General features: G+C 42.6%; 1 protein-coding gene across 3 annotated transcripts in view; it reads right to left on the bottom strand.

The window, feature by feature from the left end:
• The window catches only part of zap70 (zeta chain of T cell receptor associated protein kinase 70), a 155,288-nt gene that overhangs the window by 11,062 nt on the left and 120,039 nt on the right, over positions 1-24,187 (bottom strand). For all 3 annotated transcript variants that reach the window (XM_072244261.1, XM_072244260.1, XM_072244262.1), the window contains exons 9-12: positions 23,896-24,102; positions 20,478-20,670; positions 11,561-11,701; positions 6,353-6,465 (exon numbers count right to left, since the gene is read on the bottom strand). In XM_072244261.1, the coding sequence (XP_072100362.1) occupies positions 6,353-6,465; positions 11,561-11,701; positions 20,478-20,670; positions 23,896-24,102 (654 nt within the window). The remainder of the gene's footprint in view (positions 1-6,352; positions 6,466-11,560; positions 11,702-20,477; positions 20,671-23,895; positions 24,103-24,187) is intronic.

Genomic DNA, 24,187 nt, shown 5'->3' with positions numbered 1-24,187 from the left:
TTGGTCCCCTAATCTGAGGAAAGACATCCTTGCCATAGAGGGAGTACAGAGAAGGTTCACCAGATGGATTCCTGGGATGGCAGGACTTTTATATGAAGAAAGACTGGATGAACTGGGCTTGTACTCGTTGGAATTTAGAAGATTGAGGGGGGATCTGATTGAAACGTATAAGATCCTAAAGGGATTGGACAGGCTAGATGCAGGAAGATTGTTCCCGATATAGGGGAAGTCCAGAACGAGGGGTCACAGTTTGAGGATAGAGGGGAAGCCTTTTAGGACCGAGATTAGGAAAAACTTCTTCACACAGAGAGTGGTGAATCTGTGGAATTCTCTGCCACAGGAAACAGTTGAGGCCAGTTCATTGGCTATATTTAAGAGGGAGTTAGATATGGCCCTTGTGGCTACGGGGGTCAGGGGGTATGGAGGGAAGGCTGGGGCGGTGTTCTGAGTTGGATGATCAGCCATGATCATAATAAATGGCGGTGCAGGCTCGAAGGGCCGAATGGCCTACTCCTGCACCTATTTTCTATGTTTCTATGTTATTTATGTGAAATATTTTAACAGCTAGAGTGTAATGGTGCTTGGAGAGGTTGATGAAGCTGCACTAGACTTAGGACCATTATCATTGCCTGCAGTTCTAGCATTCTGATACGTAATAATTCCAGTTTGGTGTGTACACTTCTAAAGGTTTTTAGTTGTCAGGTACAGTGCATAGAACAGTACAGCACAGTACAGGCCCTTTGACCTATGATGTGCCAATCTCCAGGATTAATCTAACCCTTCTCCCCTACATAATCCTCCATTTTTCTATTATCCATGTGCCTATCTAAGAGTCTCTTAAATGTCCCTAATGTATCACCACCACTGGCAGGGTGTTCCATGCACCTGCCACTCTGTTAAAAAAATATCTCCCTATACTTTCCTCCAATCACCTTAAAATTATGCATCCTGGTATTAGCCATTGAAAACCCTAGGGAAAAGGGTCTCTGGCCATCCAGCTGATCTATGCCTCTTATCATCTTGTACATCTCCATCCAGGCACCTCTCATCTTCCTTCACTCCAAAGAGAAAAGCCCTAGCCCGCTCAACCTTTCCTCATAAGACGCTCTCTCTAATCCAGGCAGCATCTGGTAATTCTATAACCCCTCTCTAAGGCTTCCAAATTCAATCTCCTATGTTCCAAGGAATAAAGTCCTAGCCTGCCCAACCTCTCTCCTTGAGTCCTAGCAGCATCCTTGTAAATCTTCTATTCAGTCTTTCCAGTTTAAAGGTGTCTTTCCTATGATAGGGTGTACAACACATTTTGTGCATAATAATTTCAAACGATATGCTAGTACGCTACACACAGCTGTAAGTGATTAATGGACCATAAAACATCTGAATCTTCCACACTAGCATTCTCTATTTAATCAACAAAATAATGTACAGTATCTCTCAGCAATGACTTTAAATAGGATACAAATTCATCACCATCAATACATTCTTTGCACCATTTTGATTGGGGTATGTCAAAACACCATCTCGATTTTAGTAGCCAAAAGATGTCAGCGACAATACACTCAGTACAGAAGTAACAATTATTACAAGTAAATTTGCCCACAGAAATCACGTGTTATTCACACTATTCTCAAGTAAAACCAACACTATACACTTTATTATCAATAAACACAGAGATTCTAATCTCTTACTAACTTCACTTGATACCGCAGTCAAGACGCTCTATGAAAACAGCAGATGTTTTAAGCAGTAATGCATATACTTTTTCCAGAAGCCTTAATTATTTAGTGCTTTGTTCAGGCTGAACCTGATTAGATTCATATCAGACTGAATAAATTGTAAAAAGGCCGTTGACTCAATACGAACACCTCACTATATCATTCAGATCTTTTTTCAGATTCTGATTTAACATTAATTTTGTCAAATAAAAGACATCTTACACAACCAATTCAGTGTGTTCTCACATACAAAATCACACATAGACTTTTTTCAATATTTAACATTGTCATGGTGTTATTAAATGTGTGAGAGTGGTGTGTCTTGCTATGGAAGGTGCCTTATCGCAAACGTGTGGCTAAATGCATAGTCTACATTCAAGAATTGCATGCAGTGCTGGTCTTGTCAATAACTATCTTAGAATTATTTTTATCATTGGTCTCTGATAACAGAAGCATTAAGCTCGCAATACTTACAAGCTTGTTAATTAACTAACATTAACAAATAATTAATTGTAATACTTACAAGCTTGTTATATTAACCTTGTAATGTTTTCACAAGAAGGTTCAGGTACAGCACATAAAATCTTTGTCCAAACCTTTCACCTAGTGTTATAATTCTAAGTTATAAACTATTATTTTAGTTATAAATATTTTTCCACTGAGGTTGAGTGAGACTAGAATTAGATGTCATCAGTTAAGGGTGAAAGGTGAAATGTTTAAAGGGAACTTACTCACTCAGAGGGTGGTTAGAGTGAGGAACGAGTTGTCAGTACAAGTGGTGGATGCACGTTTAATTTGGATAGGTACACAGATGGGAGGGGTCTGGAGGGTTATAGTCTAGGACTAGGCAGAATACTAGTTTGGGATGGACTAGAAGTGTTGAAGGGCCTGTTTCAGTGCTATATTATTCTATGACTATATTCTTTTATGTGTCTATATGCAGACACACAAGGCCATAAGACATAGGAGCAGAATTAGTCCATTAAGCCCATTAAGTCTGCTCCGCCATTCCATCATGGCTGATTTATTAACCCTCTCAACCTCACTCTCCTGCCTTCTCCCCAGAACCTTTGATGCCCCAACTAATCAAGAACCTATTAAATGATAGACCTAAATTCAGGAACTTGTCAGCATGTACTGTAGCTGCTCTTGTGTGCTAGCCCACAGTGTCGAGTATTATCTTTGATAGCAGTGCTTGTAATGAGTCACTGCTCTTGGGTGTCTACAGTGATATTTTCAGGCATCATTAGAAGTGTACCACAATGACAGATGAAGAACAAAAGTAGATTGTTATCTACAGCAGTTTTTTTTGCAGATTTTTCCAAAAAGTCCAATGATTTCCTTTATAGCTAGGAACTCTGCAGAAACATATATATGGAATTGTTAACTCTGATCTCTTCAATTATCAACTGCTGTGCATTGGATCCAAATAAGATGGTTGAGCTTGTATTTAGTAGCAAGCACTATTCAAAATACAGAGCATTGTATCTTCTGAAGAAATAAGTTGCTGCACAAGTTGACAGGGTGGTTAAGAAGGTATAAGCTGCTTTGGACTTCATTAGTTGGAAGACTGAGTTCAAGTGCTCGATAAAACTCTGGTTAAACTACACTTGGAGTATTGTGTTCCATTCTGGTTGCTTCATTATAGAAAAGGTGAGGAAGATTTAAAGAGGGTGCTGAGGAGCTATCCACAACACCACCAATATTTTTATCACCTGTAGACTTACTAACCCACCCATCTACATTTTCATCTAGGACATTTATGTACATCACAGACAGCAGAGGTCCCAGTATAGATCATGAGACAAGACATTAGAGCAGAATTAGGCCATTCAACCCATCGAGTCTGCTCCACCATTTGATCATGGCTGATCCATTTCCCTCTCAACCCCATGCTCCTGCTTTCTCTCTGTAACCTTTCAAGCCCTGACGTATCATGAGTCTATCGACCTCCACTTCAACTACACTCAGTGACCTGGCCTCCACACCTGCCTGTGGTAATGATTTCCACAGATTCACCACCTTCTGGCTAAAAAAAACCTTTATCTCCATCCTAAATGAACATTACTCTATTCTGAATTTCTCCCCTCTGATCCTAGACTCCCCCACTATAGAAAACATCCTCTCCACATCCACTCCTCACCACCATCTCAGCCTGCAAGTTAACCTGCACATCAGATTTTTGAATTTTGTTTAGAAAACAGTCTATGCTTTTATTTCTTCTACCATGTCTATACACCTCCTAACACTGTATTCCATCTGCCACTTCTTTGCCCATTCTCTTAAACTGTCTAAGTCTTTCTGTAGCCTTTATATTTCCTCAAAATTACCTGCCCCAGAATCAAGTGATTCTTGAAAGATCAATACTTTATACTTCATACTTTATTCTCGCCAAACAATTGATACTAGAGCGTACAATCATCACAGCCATATTTGATTCTGCTCTTCGTGCTCCCCAGAGTACAAATCGATAGTAAATATTAAAAATTTAAATTATAAATCATAAGTACAAAATAGAAAAGGGAAAGTAAGGTAATGCAATAAAACCGAGAGGCAGGTCTGGATATTTGGAGGGTATGGCCCAGATCCGGGTCAATACCCTTTCAGAACCCTCCGATGTAGACATCTTTAGAACTTCCAGCTTCCCAAGCACCTATTCCTTAGTAATGGCAACCTCAGTCATTTTTGCCCAACACTCTTGAACGCCTGGCACACTGTTAGTGTCTTCCACAGTGAAGACTGATGCAAAGTACTTACTCAGTTCATTTGACATTTCTTTGTCCCCCATTACTATTTCTCCACCGTCATTTTCCAATGGTCTGATATCTACTATCGCCTCTCTTTTACTCTTTATATATCTGAAAAAACTTCTGGTATCCTGCGAAACACCACTAATCACAGACCTCCAGCTAGTATAAGTCCCTTTGATCACCACCCGCTGTCTTCCCTAAATTTAAGGTGCCCAGGGCAAAATATAGGGGAGATGTTAGAGGTAACTTTTTTTATACAGAGTGGTAGAGGCAGATATATTAAGCACAATTATGAGACTCTTAGATAGGCACATGGATTGAAGAAAAATGGGGGGCTATGAAGGAAGGAAAATTTAGATTGATCTCACAGTATGTTAAGAATTGGCACCAAATTTTGGGCCAAAAGCTGTGCAGTGATGTTCCATCTTCTTTCAAGGGGTTACCTTATGGAGGTGTGTAACATCATGAGGGGTATAGACAGGGTGAACATACATCATCTCTTTTCCAGGGAATGGGAAACAAAAACTAGAAGGCATAGACCTGAGTTGCAACTTCACACAGAGAATGGTGAGCTTATGGATGAGCTACCAGACAAAGTAGTTGAGGTGGGTAAAGTAACATTTAAAAGACATTTGGAGAGGGTTCAAAGTAGGTTCACGAAAGTGATTCTGGGATTTAAAGGCTTATCGTATGAGGAGCATTTGATGGCTCTGGGCCTGTACTCACTGGAATTCGGAAGAATGATGAAGGAATTTCTTTAGCTAGAGAGTGGTAAATCTGTGGAATTTGTTGCCACAGATGGCTTTGGAGGCTAAGTCATTGCGTATATTTAATGCACAGATTGATAGATTCTTGATTGGTCAGGGCATGAAGGGATACGGAGAGAAGGCAGGAGATTGGGGCTATGAGGAAAATGGATCAGCTATGATAAGATAGTGAAGCAGACTCGATGGGCTAAATGGTCTAATTCTGCTCCTATTTCCTAGGGTACATGGATAAGTACATGGATAGGAGGTGTTCCGAGGGATATGAGTCTAACACTGACAAATGGGAGTTCTTTGGTAGGCACCATGGTCATGTTGAATCAGACAGTTTAATTGTTATGTTCTTTGTACTTTAACAATTAATTATTTGCATGTATTTTATATAATTATTTACATACATGTAACTGTTTAGTATGTTTCCTAGTTGGGTGAGAGAGCACAAGTCTGGGTACTTTTAGCATTTTTAAGGGGTACAGGGGTTTTTTATAGAATATGACGAATAAACAGGAATAGGATACCAGGACGGTCAAAGATGGGAGGGTGAAGTGTGTGTGTGTGTGTGTGTGTGTGTGTGTGTGTGTGTGTGTGCGCGCGCACGCGCGATTGGGTGAAGGGATTTAGAATGTATGTCTAGTGCACATTCTGGAGCAGAGGGTGGCGGTAATGCACCATTAAGCTGATGCCAACCACCGTAAAACAAGATACATACAGACAGACAGATGTTTCCTAGTGGCCATGAAATGTATATGCAGTTGTTCAGTCTGTCTCCAGATGGTTACACTTGTATGAATCTGGGAAGCTCTGGAAGTTTCTCTGGTGCAGCAATATTTAACCAGGGGCTTCCCGATTGGCTGATTCCTAACTATGAATCTGAATGGAATGTTTCTTATCTATGGGTATTAAAAGAGTTGGTCATCTTTTTCCTTTGACTCTTCTTCCCTCTGATTGTTAGACCTCTTTGTCCTATTAATGTTCAATAAAACGAACGTGAAGCAACAAGCCTCTTTCCTCACTTCCGAAAAAACCTTGGATTAAAAATATCGCAATCAAATAGTCAGCATAGACTGTTGGGCCAAAGGCCTGTTTCTGTGCTGCATTACTCTCTAAATCAGTTAGAACTTACTTGTATGTCCAGCACGCTTGCATAAGTTCATGCATTTCATCAGGACAGTCAGAAGGACGATCTAGTCGGCCTCCTTGTTCAATAAAAGTAACGACCTCTGGTCCTTTCATTTTCTGTAAAGCAGAACACAATTACTTTTAACTGTGGTGGTGATTTCAAATGATGTAATTGTACAGTATCAACTGGTGATTAATGGAGTAACTTTTAGGCATTTTAGGGAACGATCAATCAACGTTTCCACGGATGCTGCCCGACCTGCTGAGTTCCTCCAGCGTGTTGTGAGTGTTGCTTTGACCCCAGCATTTGCAGATTATTTTGTGTTTAGGGATTTTAGGGTTTAGGCTCTCTTGCCCGTTTACCTGCCACAAATTTATGGAGCTTAGAAAACTAGAGGGCTATGGGTAACCCGAGGTAATTTCTAAAGTAAGGACATGTTTGGCACAGCATTGTGGGTTGAGGGGCCTGTAATGTGCTGTAGGTTTTCTATGTTCCTAAATGTCACAAAAATGAAGCTTTGTAATTCAAGTTTGTTGCACTTTATAAACAGCCAAGGAACTTTCAGATGATAAAGGCAGCCAGTTAGATCATTTTGTTCCCAATTAGTGGAGGAGCAATAGGCTGCAGCATAATATGCAGTGTAGGCGTCATACAAAGCCTGCACTGATAATGTGTCTAGAACAACTTTACAGATGCTGTCCTCAGTGGGGCAGAGCAGCCCCTATAAATAAGACTTGGGCAGGAAGTATTGCAAGAATTGCTAACTAAAGAGGATGAATCTATGCCACAAAGCAAACCTGGATCTAATCAGAAAGGAAGTAAATGATCTGAAAAAGGTTTCAGTATCTGGGTTCTCACATTAACTGGTACAATAATATTTCTTAAAACACAAGAGATTCTGGAAATCCAGAGCAACACACACAAAGTGCTGGAGGCTCTCAGCACCTCAGGCAGCATCTATTGAAATGAATAAAGAGTCGACATTTCGGGCGAGACCCTTCATCAGAACTGGAAAGGAAGGGGAAAGACGCAGAATAAAAAGGTGGGGGAGGGGAAGAGGAAGGAGGACAAGTTAAAAGGTGATGGTGCAGCCAGGTGGGTGGGGGAGGGGGGCTGGGAAGTGATCAGACTGGAGATGAAGGGCTGGAGAGGAAGGAATCTGATAGAAGAGGAGAGTGGATCATGGGAGAAAGGGAAGGAGGAGGGGCACCAGGGGCAGGTGATAGTCGGGTGAGAAGAAGTAAGAGTCCAGAGTGAGGAATTGAAGAAGAGGGAAGGGGCAAGGGAAAACTTATTGGAAGTTGATGAAATTGATGTTCATGTCATCAGGTTGGAGTGTAGGCTTTTGCATATAAAACAAAGTGAGGTGTTTTACATTTAATGAGACCTGTAAAACATTTTACTGAACTCCAAAATCTAAAATTCTTCACATAATAACATCATCACATCAGACCAGCCTCTTAAAGTGAAACTGCAACTCAATGCCGGTGGTTGTGAATTATGTACTTTTCTCTCTATTATGTTACTCTACACAGGACCACCACCACCCGCCCCCCAAGAATTCACTAAATCTGGCAATGTGAGCCTGCCTGGAGCTCAGACAAGCTGCCCGGCTGAGGGCCTTGTTACATGGGTGGATGAACAGCAGATTCATCTGGAGGTACATTGACATGCTCATGGTCATGTCATGATGGCAGGGGCATGGCAGTGGAATACTCCAAATCTTGGTGGGTTGGTTTACGGCGATCAGGGATCCTGCTCTTATCTATGATAATAGTTTTTTCTTCCCATTTCAAAATGCACCATGGGACATTGTAAGGGAGCCTAAGGGGATGCTGGTGTGCATCATGATGAACGAAAACAAACGAGGTGGAATGTAGGTCAATAGGAACCCAAGAGTGCTGTACGCCATGATGGGAGGTAGGAATATGCAAACAGGAACTGAGTTTACTGAGGAGGGCGGAAATCTATCGTGAGGACAACCAGGCAGTCATGGCATCAGGATTAAAATCGCCTGGCACTCGTAACGGCTACCAGTATACCAACTCAGCCATGGATGAATGCTGTTGTGAGCCCCAGCAGGACATACGGGAGACAATCACGCCAACACTCATCAGTCAGGCAAGCCCTCAGAGCAGCCTTTAATGATCGGTGAAGCCACTCACATAGGCAATTGGACTGTGGGTGACATGCAGTGGTATGATGTAGCCTAACACTGAGGTTCTGGGTCATCGCAGCCCAGAAGTCTGATACGAATTGGGGACCATGATCAGAGGAAATGTCAGATGGGGTGAAAAACTGAGCAACCCAGGTGCTGACGAATGCCCAAGCCATGTCTACGGCTGTTATCCGTGCTAGAGGGGTGACCTCTGGCCAGCTCATGGAGCGGTCCACCACCACAAGAAACCATAGGAGGGGGAAGAGGACAAACAAGGTCTACGTTGATATGATCAAAGAGGTGCCAATGGCTCCTGAACATGACAGTTCATTTTTGCCTGCTGGAACCACTCATGCACATCCTTCCTGAGGCAGTGCCAAACTTCAGTGCAACTTTAATTGCACAGGAGAGAACCCCCCAGCTTCACAAAACTTAATGTCAGCCAACCACAGGCCTGTGACAGCTGCTTGGTAAGCCTGGACTTCTGGATCAGTAACTTGATCGGCTGCCATGCCGGCACAGTCGACCCATACCTGTATGGCCTCAACGGGTGGCCGTGAGAGGCAATTGACCACGGCATTATTTTTCCCCGTGATATGTTTTATATCCATTGTGAACTCAGATATGTAGGCCAGGTGGTGTTGCTGCTGTGCAGTCCAAGGTCTGATATTTTGGCCATTGCATGCACGAGGTGTTTGAGGTCAATGAACACTGTGAAATGGCACTCCCTAGAAGAAAATGAAAATGGCTGACAGCCAGAGGGAGACCAAGAAGCTCATGGTCAAATGCCCTGTACTTCCTTCTGGGGGATGGCACTGCCAGCTGAAGAAGGTGAGTGGCTGCCACAAGCCTCCAGCCAACTGTTCACCCACAGCATAGTCTGAGGCGTCAGTAGTAATGGCTATCGATGTGTTGGGTAGAGGTTGTGCCAGTAGGGTTGTGTTAGAGAGAGCTCATTTGGTATCATCAAATGCTCTGGTCATATCCACCCACCAGTCAAGTACATGATTAGGGTTATTGCCTTTAAGCACACTATACGGGGAAGCATAAGTTCAGCAGCTCACAGAATGAAGCGGTGATAGAAATTTGCCATACCTAAAGACTCCTGTAGTTTATTTGTAGTGCGGGGCAATGGGAAATCCATAATAGTGGCTATTTTTGATTGAAGGGGTCTTGTACCTGCTGCGGAGATGCGATGGGCAAGAAAGTCAATGGTTGACAACCCAAGCTGACATTTAGCAGGGTTAATAATCATCCCATATTGGCTTAAGTACTTGCAGAGTGTGCACAGATCAGATAGGTGTTCTGATATGGATGCACTGACAACAAGTATGTCATCCAGGTAAACAAAAAGAAAAATGTAAGTCTTTTAATAGAGTCCATCAGCATTGGAAAATCTGTGCTGCAATTTTCAGCCCAAACAGCATGCACGGTAACTCAAAAAGGCCAAATGGGTTTATCACAGCCGTTTTGGGAATGTCCTCTGAGCACACTGGACTCTGATGGTAGCTCCGAACTATGGAAAAAAATTAACTTTCTGGCTAAATGTGCCGAAAAGTTTTGTATGTGTGGAACCAGATAACAACCGAGGGTGGTAACTTTGTTAAGGCATCAGTAATCACCATATGAACGGCAATCACCATCAGACTGAGGGACCACATGGCAGGGTAAAGCCCAGGGGCTATTCAATTGGCCTACAATGCCAAGTCTTTCCACGTTGGTAAACTCTGCCTTAGCGGTTGCCAGCTTTTCTGGGTCCAGTCTAGGCACACAGGCATGGACTGGTGGGCCGATTGTGAGAATGTGGTGCTTGACTCCATGTTTTGTGACTATAGTGGAGACTATGGGCTTGGTGAGGTTGGGAAATTCACCCAGCAGTCAAGAAAACTCAGATGTGGTGGTACATGCACTTGACAGAGTCATTGTGGGGAACTTACTGGGAGAGCAGTGGAACGACCCAAAGTCCTTGACATCCACAAGCCAACAGTTCTTAATATCGACTAACACTCAGTCCATGGGCACACAGGAAACCTGTGGGCAGAGGTCTAGCCACTTTGCCCGGGACGAAATCCCATGTGTAACTTTGCCCACTGAAGCAGAGTGTCGCTCATCATGTCCTGTAAATTTGGATCCTGCTGCCACTGGCAGCCTCCAGTGAGGTTTCATCAATTTATGGTGCTGGCAGCACATTCAATTGAGCACCCGTGTCACCCAGGAAGCGTCACCCTGAAAGGGTGTCCATAATGAACAGCAGACGACCCTGGCCACTGGAACCCATGGCATTCACAGACCTCTGATGGCCCAATGCTCTGGCACTGTCAAAGCTGCAACGTGGTCAGCAGTTCCTAGCATTTGTACCAAAGCAAGCGTGGTAAAAACACAGGCCAGGCATAGTTTGTTTCGTAGCCATGGGCATCCTTATGTTGGGGGCCTTGCTAAACAGGCTTATTGAGGTAGAGAAAGCAAGAATGATGCACCACTGCCTAGCTGAGTGTAGATTATCAGCCATTTCAGCAAGCTCCCCATAGTCCTTCTTAGGTGTATGAGCAAAGGCTATGTGAAGTTGATCAGACATTTGCGGCATGAAGAGATCCTTCAAAATAGAACAAATATGGTGTGGTCCATCAGCTCTGAAGGCTGACCCTCACTGAGACTGGGCAAGGAGAGTAACGGTACTTTGTTTTCTTCTGTTGCCTATGTGAATACTGAGGTTGGCTGTGTACTCACACTCCATCTAATGGATAGAATTGAGTATTGTCTGGTCAGTTATAATGAAAAACACTACAATGAGGGAAGTGGAGGATTCACATCGACATCAACGGACAACTGAACAAAAGCTGCAGAAGCTGGAAATCCAGAGTAACACAAAAAATACTGGAGAAACTCAGCAGGTCAGGCAAGGAATAAACACTTGTTATTTCGGACTGAGAACTTTCATAGGACCAGGAAGGAAGGAGGAAGAAGGCAGAATATAACATGGCAGAAAATGAACAAGAGACCTTGATTTGTGCCCCAACCCTGCCCGTAAAGTGGGTGCAAAGGGGAGTCCTTACCTTGTATGGTTTTTGTCCATAGGTCAACGCTTCCCACATTGTCACACCAAAGCTCCAGACATCAGCCTTGCTTGAAAATTTCCGGAAATTTATACATTCAGGTGCATACCACTTCACTGGCCACTTGCCAGCAGTGCGAGCCTGAGGTCAGAGCAATAAAAACTTCTAAATGAAGTGAGAAATGAGGGGGCAGCTGCTGCCCTTATATGTCATTTTCACTTCTGATGTGAGAGACAAGGAATGTTATAGCTTCAGATCAAACTCAAAATAATTTTATTACCAAAGTATGTATATCCTACCCTGAGATTCATTGTCCTGCAGATGCCCACAGGAAAACAAAGAAACACAGGAGGGTCCATGATAAACCTTATAAAAACAGCGAATGGCAATCAACCAATGAAAAAATGTGTTAGAGGAGTTTGGCAATTAATTAAGCAGTTAAACAGAACAATTTTATGCGGTGTCCCTGGTGAAGGGGCTTGTCATGTCCAATTTGGGGCAGCTCGCTCACCTTTGGTCCCTTCCGGACACTCAGCTCTCACATGTGGCTCCAAATAGCTGTTTGCATGCAACAGTGGCCATACCCCAAAACACGGGTTTGAAAAATGTGCTACATCGGGTGAGGGTAGCCAGTGGCCTCATTCCCGGTGAGATAGGGACATGCAAGCAAAGTTAGCTCTGGCACACTGGGAGGATGAGATCAACACTAAGATCAAACGGTCAGCAAGGCCGTTCTGCAACACTTTGTAGTGAGCGAAGGGCATGGCAAGGCACAAAAGAAGTCATCGTCATCTACTGCAACCTAGTTTGTGACCATGAGACCATAAGACACAGGAGCAGAATTAGGTTATTTGGCCCATCAAGTCTGCTCCGCCATTCAATCATGGCAGAACATTTTTTTCCCCTCCTCAGACCACCTCCCCGGCCTTCTCCCCATAACTTTTGATGCTGTGACCAATCAAGAACCTATCAATTTCTGTCTTAAATACCCCTAATGACCTGGCCTCCAGAGCTGACTGTGTTAACAAATTCACCACCCTCTGGCTAAATAAATTTCCAGACTCAGAGCCATCAAAAGTTCAGATTTTTCTGATTCATGCCCTCAAGAGAAAGCCCAATGCAGTCCTCACACCACCCTGGAAAACTCCACACAGTCATTGATCAGACTACAGGCAGTCTGTGAACCTGCAGGTGCCTCACTACCACTGGTATTTCTATCCAATGAGCAGGGAAATTCAGATCACAAAACAACAGGAATCTGCATGGTTCAGTTTCAGTGATTGTCCATCATATCCAACAATGGACAATCGCAGGAAACCTGTGCGGGGCAGTTTTTAAAGTGGAAAAGGCATTACACTGGGACAGTTCCACTCACTCAATCTCAGAAGTCTGGGTCAAGTGGTACTAACAGATTGTTGGCTATGATGTAGAGACCATCACTGAATCGTGGCTGCAGGATGGTTGTAGTTGGGAGCTGAATGTCCAAGGTTACACGTTGTATCAAAGGGATAGGAATGTAGACACGGGGTGGTATGGCTCTGCTGGTAAAGAATGGCATCAAATCGTAGAAAGATGTGACATAGGATCAGAAGATGTTGAATTCTTGTGGGTTGAGTTCAGAAGCTGCAAGGGTATAAGGACAAACAAGAGAAAATCTGCAAATGTCAGAAATCCTAACAGGTACGTGGATGAGAGGTCTATGGAGGGATATGGTCCAGGTGCAGGTCAGTGGGACGAGGCAGAAAAATGGTTCGGCACAGCCAAGAAGGGCCAAAAGGCCTGTTTCTGTGCTGTAATATTCTATGGTTCTATGCTAGAGGAACTCAGCAGGCCAGGCAGCACCTATGGAAAAGAGTACAGTCGAATTTTTGGGAGGACTGCTGAAAGTTTTGGCCCGAGAAGTCAACTGTACTCTTTTCCAAAGATATTGCCTGGCATGGTGAGTTCTTCCAGCATTTTGTGTATGCTGCAAGGATAAAAGGACTTTGATGGCAGTTATATACAGGCCTCCCAGCAGTGACTGGGATGTGGACCACAGATTACAATGGGAATAGAAAAGACATGTCAAAAGGGCAATATTATGATAACCAAGAGAGATTTTAGCAACACACACATAAAATGCTGGAGAATGCAGCAGGCCAGGCAGCATCTATAGGAAGAAGTACAGTCGACATTTTGGGCCAAAACATCCAATGTACTTCTTCCTATAGATGCTGCCTGGCCTGCTGCATTCTCCAGCATTTTTTGTGTGTGTTTCTTGAATTTCCGGCACCTGCAGATTTCCTCGTGTTTGGAGATTTTAGCATGCAGGTCACTTGAGAAAATCAGGTTGGTAATGGATCTCAAGAGAGTCAGTTTGTTGAATGCCTACAAGATGGCTTTTTAGAGCAGTTTGTCACTATACTGGATTGAGTATTATGTAATGAACTGGAGGTGATTCAGGAGCTTAAGGTGATCCCTAATCACTTTAGGAGACAGTGATCACAATATGATTGAGTTCAATTTGAATTTTGATAGGGAGAAAGTGAAGTCTGACGTAGCAATGTTTCAGTGGAGTAAGAGAAATTACAGTGGTATGAGAGAGGAGTTGGCCAAAGTAACTTGGAAGGAGATGCTGGCAGAGCAGCAATGGCATGAGTTTCTGGGGAAAATGAGGAAGGTACAGGATAGATGTATTCCAAAAATGAAGAAATATGCGAATGGCAGAATAGTACGACCGTGGCTGACAAGGGAAGTCAAAGCTAACATAAAAACAAAAGAAAGGGCATACAACAAAGTAAAAATTAGTGGGAAGATAGAGGATTGGGAAGCTTTTAAAAACATACAGAGAGCAATTAAAAGAATCATTAGCAGGGAAAAGATGAAACGTGAAAGCAAGCTAGCAAACAATATCAAAGTGCATATTAAAAATGTTTTCAAGTAAGTAAAAAGTAAAAGAAAGATGAATACAGAAGGCACGCAGACCAGATTAACTGCACCCTAGGGTTCTGAAAGAAGTAGTGGAAGAGATTGTGGAGGCATTAGTAATGATCTTTCAAAACTCATTGGACTCTGGCATGGTGCCAGGGGACCAGAAAATTACAGATGTCACTCCACTCTAAGAAAGCAGGAAGGCAGTAGTAAGGAAATTATAGACCAGTTAGTATGACCTCAGTGGTTGGGAAGATGTTGGAGTCAATTGTTAAGGATGAGGTTTTGGAGTACTTGTTGACACAGGAGAAGATAGGACAAAGTCAACATGGTTTCCTTAAGAGAAAATCTTGCCTGATAAACCTATTAGAATTCTTTGAGGAGATTACAAGTAGAATAGATAAAACGGGATGCAGTGGATGTTGATTATTTGGACTTTCAGAAGGCCTTTGACATGGTGCCACACATGAGGTTGCTTAACAAGTTAAGTCTCTCCTGCCACCTTTTTCAGAACCCTAGGGTGCAGTTAATCTGGTCTGGGTGACTTATGTATTTATCTCTCTTTTATTTTTTACATACTTGAAAAAGCTTTTACCATCCACTTTGATATTATTTGCTAGCTTGCTTTCTTATTTCATCTTTTCCCTTTTAATGATTTTAGTTGCTCCTTGTAGGTTTTTAAAAACTTCCCAATCCTCTATCTTCCCACTAATTTTTGCTTTGTTGCATGCCCTTTCTTTTGTTTTTACATTAGCCTTGACTTCCCCTGTCACCCATAGTTGTACTATTTTGCCATTTGAGTATTTCTTCATTCTTGGAATACATATGTCCTGCACCTTCCTCATTTTTCCCAGAAACACACGCCATTGCTGCTCTGCTGACATACCTGCTAGTAGCTTCTTCCAATTTACTTTGGCCAACTCCTCTCTCATATCACTGTAATTTCCTTTACTCCACTGAAATACTGCTATACCAGACTTTACTTTCTCTCTATCAAATTTCAAGTTGAATTCAATCATATTGTGATCACGGGTTCCTAAGGGTTCTTTTACCCTAAGCTCCCTAATCACCTCTGGTTCATTACATAACACCCAATCCAGTATAGCTGATCCCCTAGTAGGCTCAACGACAAACTGCTCTAAAAAGCCATCTCTTAGGCATTCAACAAACTCACTCTCTTGAGATCCTTTACCAACCTGATTTTCCCAATCAGCCTGCATGTTAAAATCTCCCATGACTATCATAATATTTTCCATTTGCCTCGCCTTTTCTATTTCCTGATGTAATCTGTGGTCCACGTCCCAGCCACTGTTGGGAGGCCTGCACATAACTGCCATCAACGTCCTTTTACCCTTGCAATTTCTTAACTCAACCTACAAGGATTCAACATCTTCCGATCCTATGTCACATCTTTCTACTGATTTGATGCCATTCCTTAACAGTAGAGCTAGGCCTTCCCCTCTGCCTATCTTCCTATTCCTCCAATACAACATGTAACCTTGGACATTCAGCTCCCAACTACAACCATCCTTCAGCCACAATTCAGTGTTGGCCACAACATCATACCTGACAATCTGTAATAGTGCAACAAGATCATCCACCTTATTTCTTATACTCTGTGTATTGAGATACAACACCTTAAGTACTGTATTTGCTTCCCTTTTTGATTTTGCATCCCTAATGTACTGATACTCACCCTGCTGGCTGCAACTATGCCCCATCACCTGCCTGCCCTTCCTGACAGTCTGACTGCATGCTATCTTTACTTTTTTACCATCCGTCCTATCCTGACTCCCATCACTCCAGATCCCACCATCCTGCCAAATTAGTTTAAACCCTCCCCAACAGCTCTAACAAACCTGGCCATGAGAATATTGGTCCCCCTCAGGTTCAGGTGCAACCCGTCACTTTTGAACAGGTCAGAAGAGATCCCAATGATCCAAGAACCCGAGGCCCTGCCCCCTGCACCGGCTTCTCAGTCACATATTTATCTGCCAAATCATTCTGCTTCTACCTTCACTGACACATGACACAGGCAGCAATCCAGAAATTACTACCCAGGAGGTCCTGCTTCTCAGCTTTCTACCTAGCTGTCTAAATTCTCTTTTCAAGACCTCTTTGTTTTTCCTTCCAATGTCATTGGTACTAATATGTACCAAGGCATCTGGCTGCTCCCCCTCCCTCTCCAAAATGTTGTGGATGTGATCTGAGACATCCCTGGCCCTGCACCTGGGAGGCAATATACCATCTGAGAGTTCCGTTCACATCCACAGAATCTCCTGTCTGTTCCCCTCACTACTGAGTCCCCTATCACTACCACTCCCTTCTTCTCTCTCTTTCCCTTCAGCATTACGGACACTTGCTCGATGCCAGTGACCCGGTCTCTGTGGCATTCCCCTGGGAGGTCATCCCCACAACAGTATCCAAAGCAGTATACTTGTTTTTGAGGAGAACGGCCACAGGGGTCCTCTGCTTTAACTGCCTATTTCCATTTCTCCTGACAGTCACCCAGCTGCTCGCCTCCTGCAACTTCAGGGTGACCACTTCCCTGTAACTCTGATCAATTATCTCTTTACTCTCCCGTACAAGCCGAAGGTCATCCAGCTGCTGCTCCAGACCCCTAACACGGTCTTCGAAGAGCTGCAGCTGGATGCGCTTCACTCAGATGTAGCTCCCTGAGAGACTCTGAGTCTCCCAGGACTCCAACATCCGGCATGAAGAACACACAAAAGCTATTTACTATACCAGGTACAAAAGCAAAACCTTAACAGAAGCTAACCCAGAGCCAATGCCTCTTCCGAGCCAAAGCCACCTTTGAGCCAAAGCCTGATGCTTCTACTCTCGCCACTGGCCTACCCCAGACAATAGCTGCTCTGCTTGTCCCTCCTGTTCTTTTATTTAGTTTGCAGTGTTCTGCTCCCGCTGCTGACAGGGCCTCTGTGATAGCCAAATGCCCGCAAAGCCCTCTTTTTAAACAAGCTGTCTTTTAAACAAACTTCTTTTTAACAAATCTGTCTAGCTCTGTTTTTTTTATCAATTAGTGATAAGCCTCCAAACTCTGCAAAAAGGGGGGAATTCCAAAGATTCGTCATCCACTGCATGATCTCTGAAAGCCCTCGCGTGTAAGGTGAAAAATGAATTGAAATTACATTCCTCGTCACTGTTACAGGACTTTATTGACAGATGACGGGAGAAATATTATATAATAAGATCATTGATACCAGCTTATCCCCTTGCCTGTGTCAGTCCAACCTGGAGAGGGCATTCATTCCCCAGGCAGCCAATATGAGCAAGTTATCAATGTTATATTCAGAAACCTCAGCAGGAAAGTAACTATCATGGAGCAACGTAACTCTTGTGACCTTTTAAACAGGCATACAAGTACAAATTTAACAGGCTTAGTCATTATAGTTTAGAGATTATACCATTGTTATAAAATTACACACTATACATTGTGCAACTAATGAGTAATTTGTATTTCAAATTTTAATTTAAAATCCATCTAATTCCACCACAATTCTTGGGTATCAAAGTTAACAACTTAGGTAATTTTATGACTCATCTTAGGGAGTTTACAATCCTATTTCAAACACAACCCCTTGAAATTCGGGTTACAGTTTACTAATTGCTGATTGTTCTGTGAGGAAGTTACACAAAATTGACAACTACAGTGTGTTCCCAGGTAAATTGTGAAGTCAACATGAACATTGGTAATTTTCCCACATGTGGTGCCACCTGGGAGAGTTAAGGCATGTTACCATAAGACACAGGAGCAGAATTAGGCCACTCGGCCTATTGAGTCTGCTCTGCCATTCCATCATTCCTGATTTATTATCTCTCTCAACCCCATTTTCCTGTCTTCTCCTGAACTAACCAAGAACGTATCAATCACTGCTTTAACTATACTCAGTGACTTAGCTTCCACTGTCATCGGTGCAATGCATTCCACAGATTCGCCACCCTCTGCTGAAAGGAATTCCTCCTCTTCTCTGTTCTAAATGGACGTCCCCCTGTTCTAAGGTTGTGCCCTTTACTTTTGTTACTCTTTTTACTATAAACCTACTTGAAAGCCTAACTCCTCCTGTAAAGATTCAACATCACTTCCCTTCTCTGTCCTTTGCATTTTCTTTATACTGAGGACTTACATAAATAAAAGTAGTTGTACCATAACAAAGCACACAACTGGCTTCATCTCTCGGGTTCCTTCACAAACCAGTGGCCCCAACTTCTGAGCATGCGTGTACCTGTATCCAGACTTACATATAAATATGGCCAAGCTGGCTTCTGGACTGCGGTACCCACAGAATTTTTACCACAGGACAACACACAGAGAGGAGAGGAGCAGAGAAAATTGGAACAAAAGATACACACTGACATTCTCACAGGAAAGGGCCATTCTTCCATCCAATCTATATTGGCTCTCTGAATATTCCCGTAAGTCCTATTCTTGTGTCCTTTTCTTCCTCTATTCTCTCTCACATGCCCACTGACTTTCTTACCATCCACTTACACTAAAGTAATTGACAGAGGTCAGATAATAGGAGAGGCAGGTTGGCAGAGTACAAGTGCCAGCGATCACCCTTTGAGGTTCAATTCTCACTGCTCTCTGTAAGGAGTTTTACATTCTCCCAGTGACCTGTCAGCTTCCTCTGGGTGCTCTGGTTTCTTTGCACATTGCAAGAACATATGGTTAGGGTAGGCTTAGTGACTTGTGGCCATACTTAGTGACTGAGTGACTTGCGGGCTGCCCCAGCACAATCCTCCAATCCTGAAGGTCATTAACACAAAATGGCATATTTCACTGTATATTTCAAATGTACATGTGATAAATAAAACTAATCTTTAAAAGATCCTTATCTCTAACCCAAGCACACCTTTGGGATGTGGGAGGAAGCCACAGCATCCCCTGGAAACCCACAGGGTCACAGGAAGAACATGCAAACTCTACACTGACACAAGTGGAGTTCAGGATCAAACTTGGGTCACAAGAGCTGTGAGACAGAACACAGAACATATTGTAGAACAGTACAGCACAGAAACCGGCCCTTTGGCCCACAATGTTCTGCTGAACCAAGTAAATTAGTAATCAAATGGCTAACCAAACTAAACTAATCTCTTCTGCCTTCACAATGGCCATATTCTTCCATTTCCTCACATTCATGTGCACATTATTGTTTATTATTCTACTAAATGGGTGACCAACCAGTTCAACTCTACTTCGCATTCCCATTCCAACATGTCAGTCCATAGCCTCCTCTACTGCCGTGATGAGGCCACACTCAGGTTGGAAGAACAACACCTTACATTCCATCTGGATAGCCTCCAACTTGATGGCATGAACATTGATTTCTCAAACTTCCAACAACTGTCCACCCCCTTCTCCTTCACCATTCCCCATTCTCATTTCCTTGCACCTTATCTCCTCACCTGCCCATCACCTCCCTCTGGTGCTCCTCCCCCTTCCCTTTCTTCCATGGCCTTCTGTCCTCTCCTATCAGATTCCCCCTTCTCCAGCCCTTTATCTCTCTCACCAAGAGCAGCCCTCTTCCTCTCCTGGTTTCACCTATCACCTACTACCTTGTACTTCTTTCTCTCCTCCCCCTATCTTCTTACTCTGACTTCTAATTTCTTTTTTTCCAGTCCTGATGAAGGATTTCAGCCCGAAACAACAACTGTTTACTTTTTTTCATAGATGCTGTCTGGCCTGCTAAGCTCCTCCAGCATTTTGTGTGTATTACTTTGAATTTCCAGCAAGTGCAGATTTTCTTTTGTTTCTTAAAAGTCTCTAATATTTCTGCCTCTACCACCAAACCAGGCAGCGCATTCGAAGCCCACCACTCTTTGTACTAAAAGAAACCCCTCACATCTCCTTTGAACTTACACCTCTCACCTTAAATGCAAGCCCTCTAGTATTAGACATTTCACCCCCAGAAAAAAGATACTGGCTATCTGTTCTATCTATGCTTTTCATATCTTATTTGAATGGAGTTTTCCTGAAAAGATTTACCTTGTAGTAACTGTCATCCGCACCGATTGCTTTGGACAATCCAAAATCACTGATCTTGGCATAATGTTGATTGACCAAGAGAACATTTCTGGCAGCAAGATCCCTGTGCACAAAATTATTTTCCTCCAGGTATTTCATTCCCATAGAAACCTGGTGAAGTAGTTCTACCACAACTGTGATGGAAATTTGATCTCTGGTGAGAAAACATAGCATGAGAGAAAACAGTTTAGATAATTTGATAGTGATATTATTTTGTCACTAAATAATACTGTAACTCCCTGGAATATTGTGCTCAGTTCTGGTTGCCTCATGATGGGAAAGTTGTAGAAGCTTTAGAGAGAGTGCAGAGGAATTACCAAAATGTTGCCTAGATTAGAGGGCATGCCTTATGAAGATAGGTTGAGTGAGCTAGGGCTTTTCTCTTTGGAGCAAAGGAGAATGAGAGACGACTGGATAGAGGTGCTCAGGATGATAAGAGGCACAGGTAGAGTCGAAAGCCAGAGACTTTGTCCCAGGGAGGAGATGGCTATTACAAAGGAATAATTTTAAGGTGTTTGGAGGAAACAATAGGGGGACGTCAGAGGTAGTTTTTTTTAAAAAGAGTGGTGGGGGTGTGGAACATGTTGCCAGGAGTGGTGGTAGAGACAGATACATTAGGGGCATTTAAGAGACGCTTAGATAGACACATGGATGATTAAAAAAAAAGGAGGGCTGTGTGGGAGGGAAGGATTCGATTGATTTTGGAGTAGGTTAAAAGTTTGCATAATATCATATACCGAAGGGTCTGTACTGTGCTGTAGTGCTCTATGTTACGTTTATAACTATGCCTTGAGGAAATTTTTTTTTTTAATTGCCTTATTGGAAGTTTTGGAGAACTATGGAAATCCACTGGATTGGTAAAGGAAAGCCATCTCTACGGAGATATTTTATAATCTTTTTACTGTAAAACTTCATGCTGAAAGATTAACCCTGAGAATTGTTTTGATTACTTGTGGATTGCGTGCCTATGAGTAAGCTTTAGTTAACAATGATCAATGGTTTCTCAGTATATATCATAGTTTGCCCTGACATTTAAAAAAATCCTTTTAGTAGAGCAACACTGGCGTAGCCACTTGATTGGCGTAATTTGAGGATGGTGTTAAATCATGTTTAAAGTAATTTCAGAAAAAAAGGTGATAAAATGATGAGACTAGTTAAGAGTTGCTGTAGCTTTAAGGCTGAAGACTCACCATACAAATCCTGTTACAGTTCAGCATAAGCAGAGATAACCAGGATGTGTAATTCATAAAACCAATGGGTAACACAGTCATATCACTCTGTGCTTTAACTCTCAGTAAACCACTGAAACTAACTCATTTGTTAGATTTAAAACATGAGTAGAAAGTTGCTTAAATATTCAGTGAGAATTCACGTTTGTCCCCAGTGTAAAGTGAAGCCAGCTCTGGCAGACAGATCATCCACTGCAAGCCCACTTGTACTTGTTTTTCCACAGTGCTCGGACTTCTGAGGTCAAGAGAGTGGAACTGCCCCAGTGCAAGTCTGTTGCACTTTAAAAACTCTCCCCCACAGGTTTCATGTTATCATCGGACGCAACGGACAACCACCCCCCAAATGATGACACTCAGAAACACTCATCACTAACCTCCCATCTATCCAGGTATCATAACCTTAGGACAAGAACTGTTGGAAACAGCTTCTTCCCCTGGCCGTAAGATAACTGAACTCCCTGCCACTATCCAGGTCTCATCACGTATGAAGCACCAGTAGCATTATACTGTTTACTTTTTCACTTGTGTCGTAAATGCACTTTATTAATTGTGAATTTACTAGTGGTGATATTACTTTATGTGCATGAGTTATATGTACTGTGTTGTGACCCTTGGTCCGGAGCAGCGTTGTCTTAATTGGCGGTATACATGTGTAAAGTTGAATGACAATAAACTTGAATTTGAACTATGAGCAGATCAGATCATAGCCCAGTACCACAGGATGGCAGGCACCAGATTTCAATACACAGAATATTTTGAGGGGAAGGACTTAATGACTGCAAGCCTGAATAACCACTGATTAAATAAAAATACTTATGTTACTTCTGTGTTAGGAAAGTAGAGACTTTTAAGTTTTCAAATGTGTCAGATGCAATATGTTATTTTACTGATAATATAGGTTCTCCCTTACATTAGGAGATCAGTGGTGGTTAGAAGGATATTTTCACATTGCCCAAAATATGACTGACATTTTAACTTGTCCATCTTAAATCATTTTCACTAAAGGTTAACCTCCAGGTTAAGTCAGTGGTGAAGAAGGCAAATGCAATGTTGGCATTTATTTCTACAGGTATAGAATATAAGAGCAGGGATGTGATGTTGAGGCTCTATAAGGCACTCATGAGCCCACACTTGGAGCATTGTGTGCAGTTTTGGGCTCCTTATTTTAGAAGGGATATACTAACATTGGAGAGGGTTCAGAGAAGATTCACAAGAATGATTCCAGGAATGAAAGAGTTACCGTATGAGAAACGTCTGGCAGCTCTTGGGCTGTATTCCCTGGAGTTCAAGAGAATGAGGGGGATCTCATAGAAACATTCTGAATGTTAAAAGGCCTGAACAGATTAGATATGCCAAAGTTATTTCACATGGTAGGGGATTCTAGGACAAGAGGGCACGACTTCAGGATTGAAGGACATCCATTTAGAACAGAAATGCAGAGAAATTACTTTAGTCAGAGGGTGGTAAGTCTGTGGAATTTGTTGCCACGAGCGGCTGTGGAGGCTAGGTCATTGGGTGTATTTAAGGCAGAGATAAACAGGTTCTTGATTAGCCAGGGCATCAAAGGGTATGGGGTGAAGGCAGGAGAGTGGGGATGACTGGAAGAATTGGATCAGCCCATGATTGAATGGCGGAGTAGACTCGATGGGCCGAGTGGCGTTCTTCTGCTCTTATATCTTAATGTTTTATGATCTTATGAAAATGAGCTTATCTAGAAATGTTAGGTGGAAACGTCCACTGATTATTCATTTCCATAGATGCTGCCTGACCTGCTCAGTTTCTCCAGCATTTTGTGTGTGTTTTTTAGAAAAACATGGCCAAGATAAAAACTCCCAAATCAAGTGTAAGAAATTTGGTCATAGAACATAGAACAGTACAACAAAGGAATAGGCCCTCCACCTCAAAATATCATGCAGAAACATGCGTTATCACATCTAGTGAAACACTAAAGGTTCTACAAGATTCCATGGGCAGCAGGAAGGTCAGACATGAAGATGTTGATCTCCCACACCATCCATGCATTACTCTTGGAAGCAGCTCTTATCATTGATCTGTCAAGTGCTCAGGTGTGTCTGAGTAGTGAGATAGTGCATTAATAAGCAGGAATGTTGTACACTCAGGCACATAGCTAATTGCATGATTATATTCACTTTTTGCCAGACAGAAACTTGTTCAGTGGACCTCCTGCTGCCATCTCCATCACAAGCATCAGATGCTCTGCTTGACAGACACCAATCATTCGCACAATGTAGGGATTGTCCAGTTTCTGCATGAATTCAGCTTCCTTCATCAGTTCCTCCTTCAGTGACTTTTCGTTATCATTTTTCAGCACTTTGATGGCTACGTCAATCTGCTTCCTTGATTAAAACAAAATAAATATCATAAACAGTCTTTTGGGCATATATCTCAGAATCACCAGTTAAAGCACATTACACAACAGAC

Source organism: Mobula birostris, chromosome 26 (assembly GCF_030028105.1).
Source record: "Mobula birostris isolate sMobBir1 chromosome 26, sMobBir1.hap1, whole genome shotgun sequence".
Taxonomy (NCBI): Eukaryota; Metazoa; Chordata; class Chondrichthyes; order Myliobatiformes; family Myliobatidae; genus Mobula; species Mobula birostris.
This window is presented reverse-complemented; position numbering and strand designations above follow the sequence as displayed.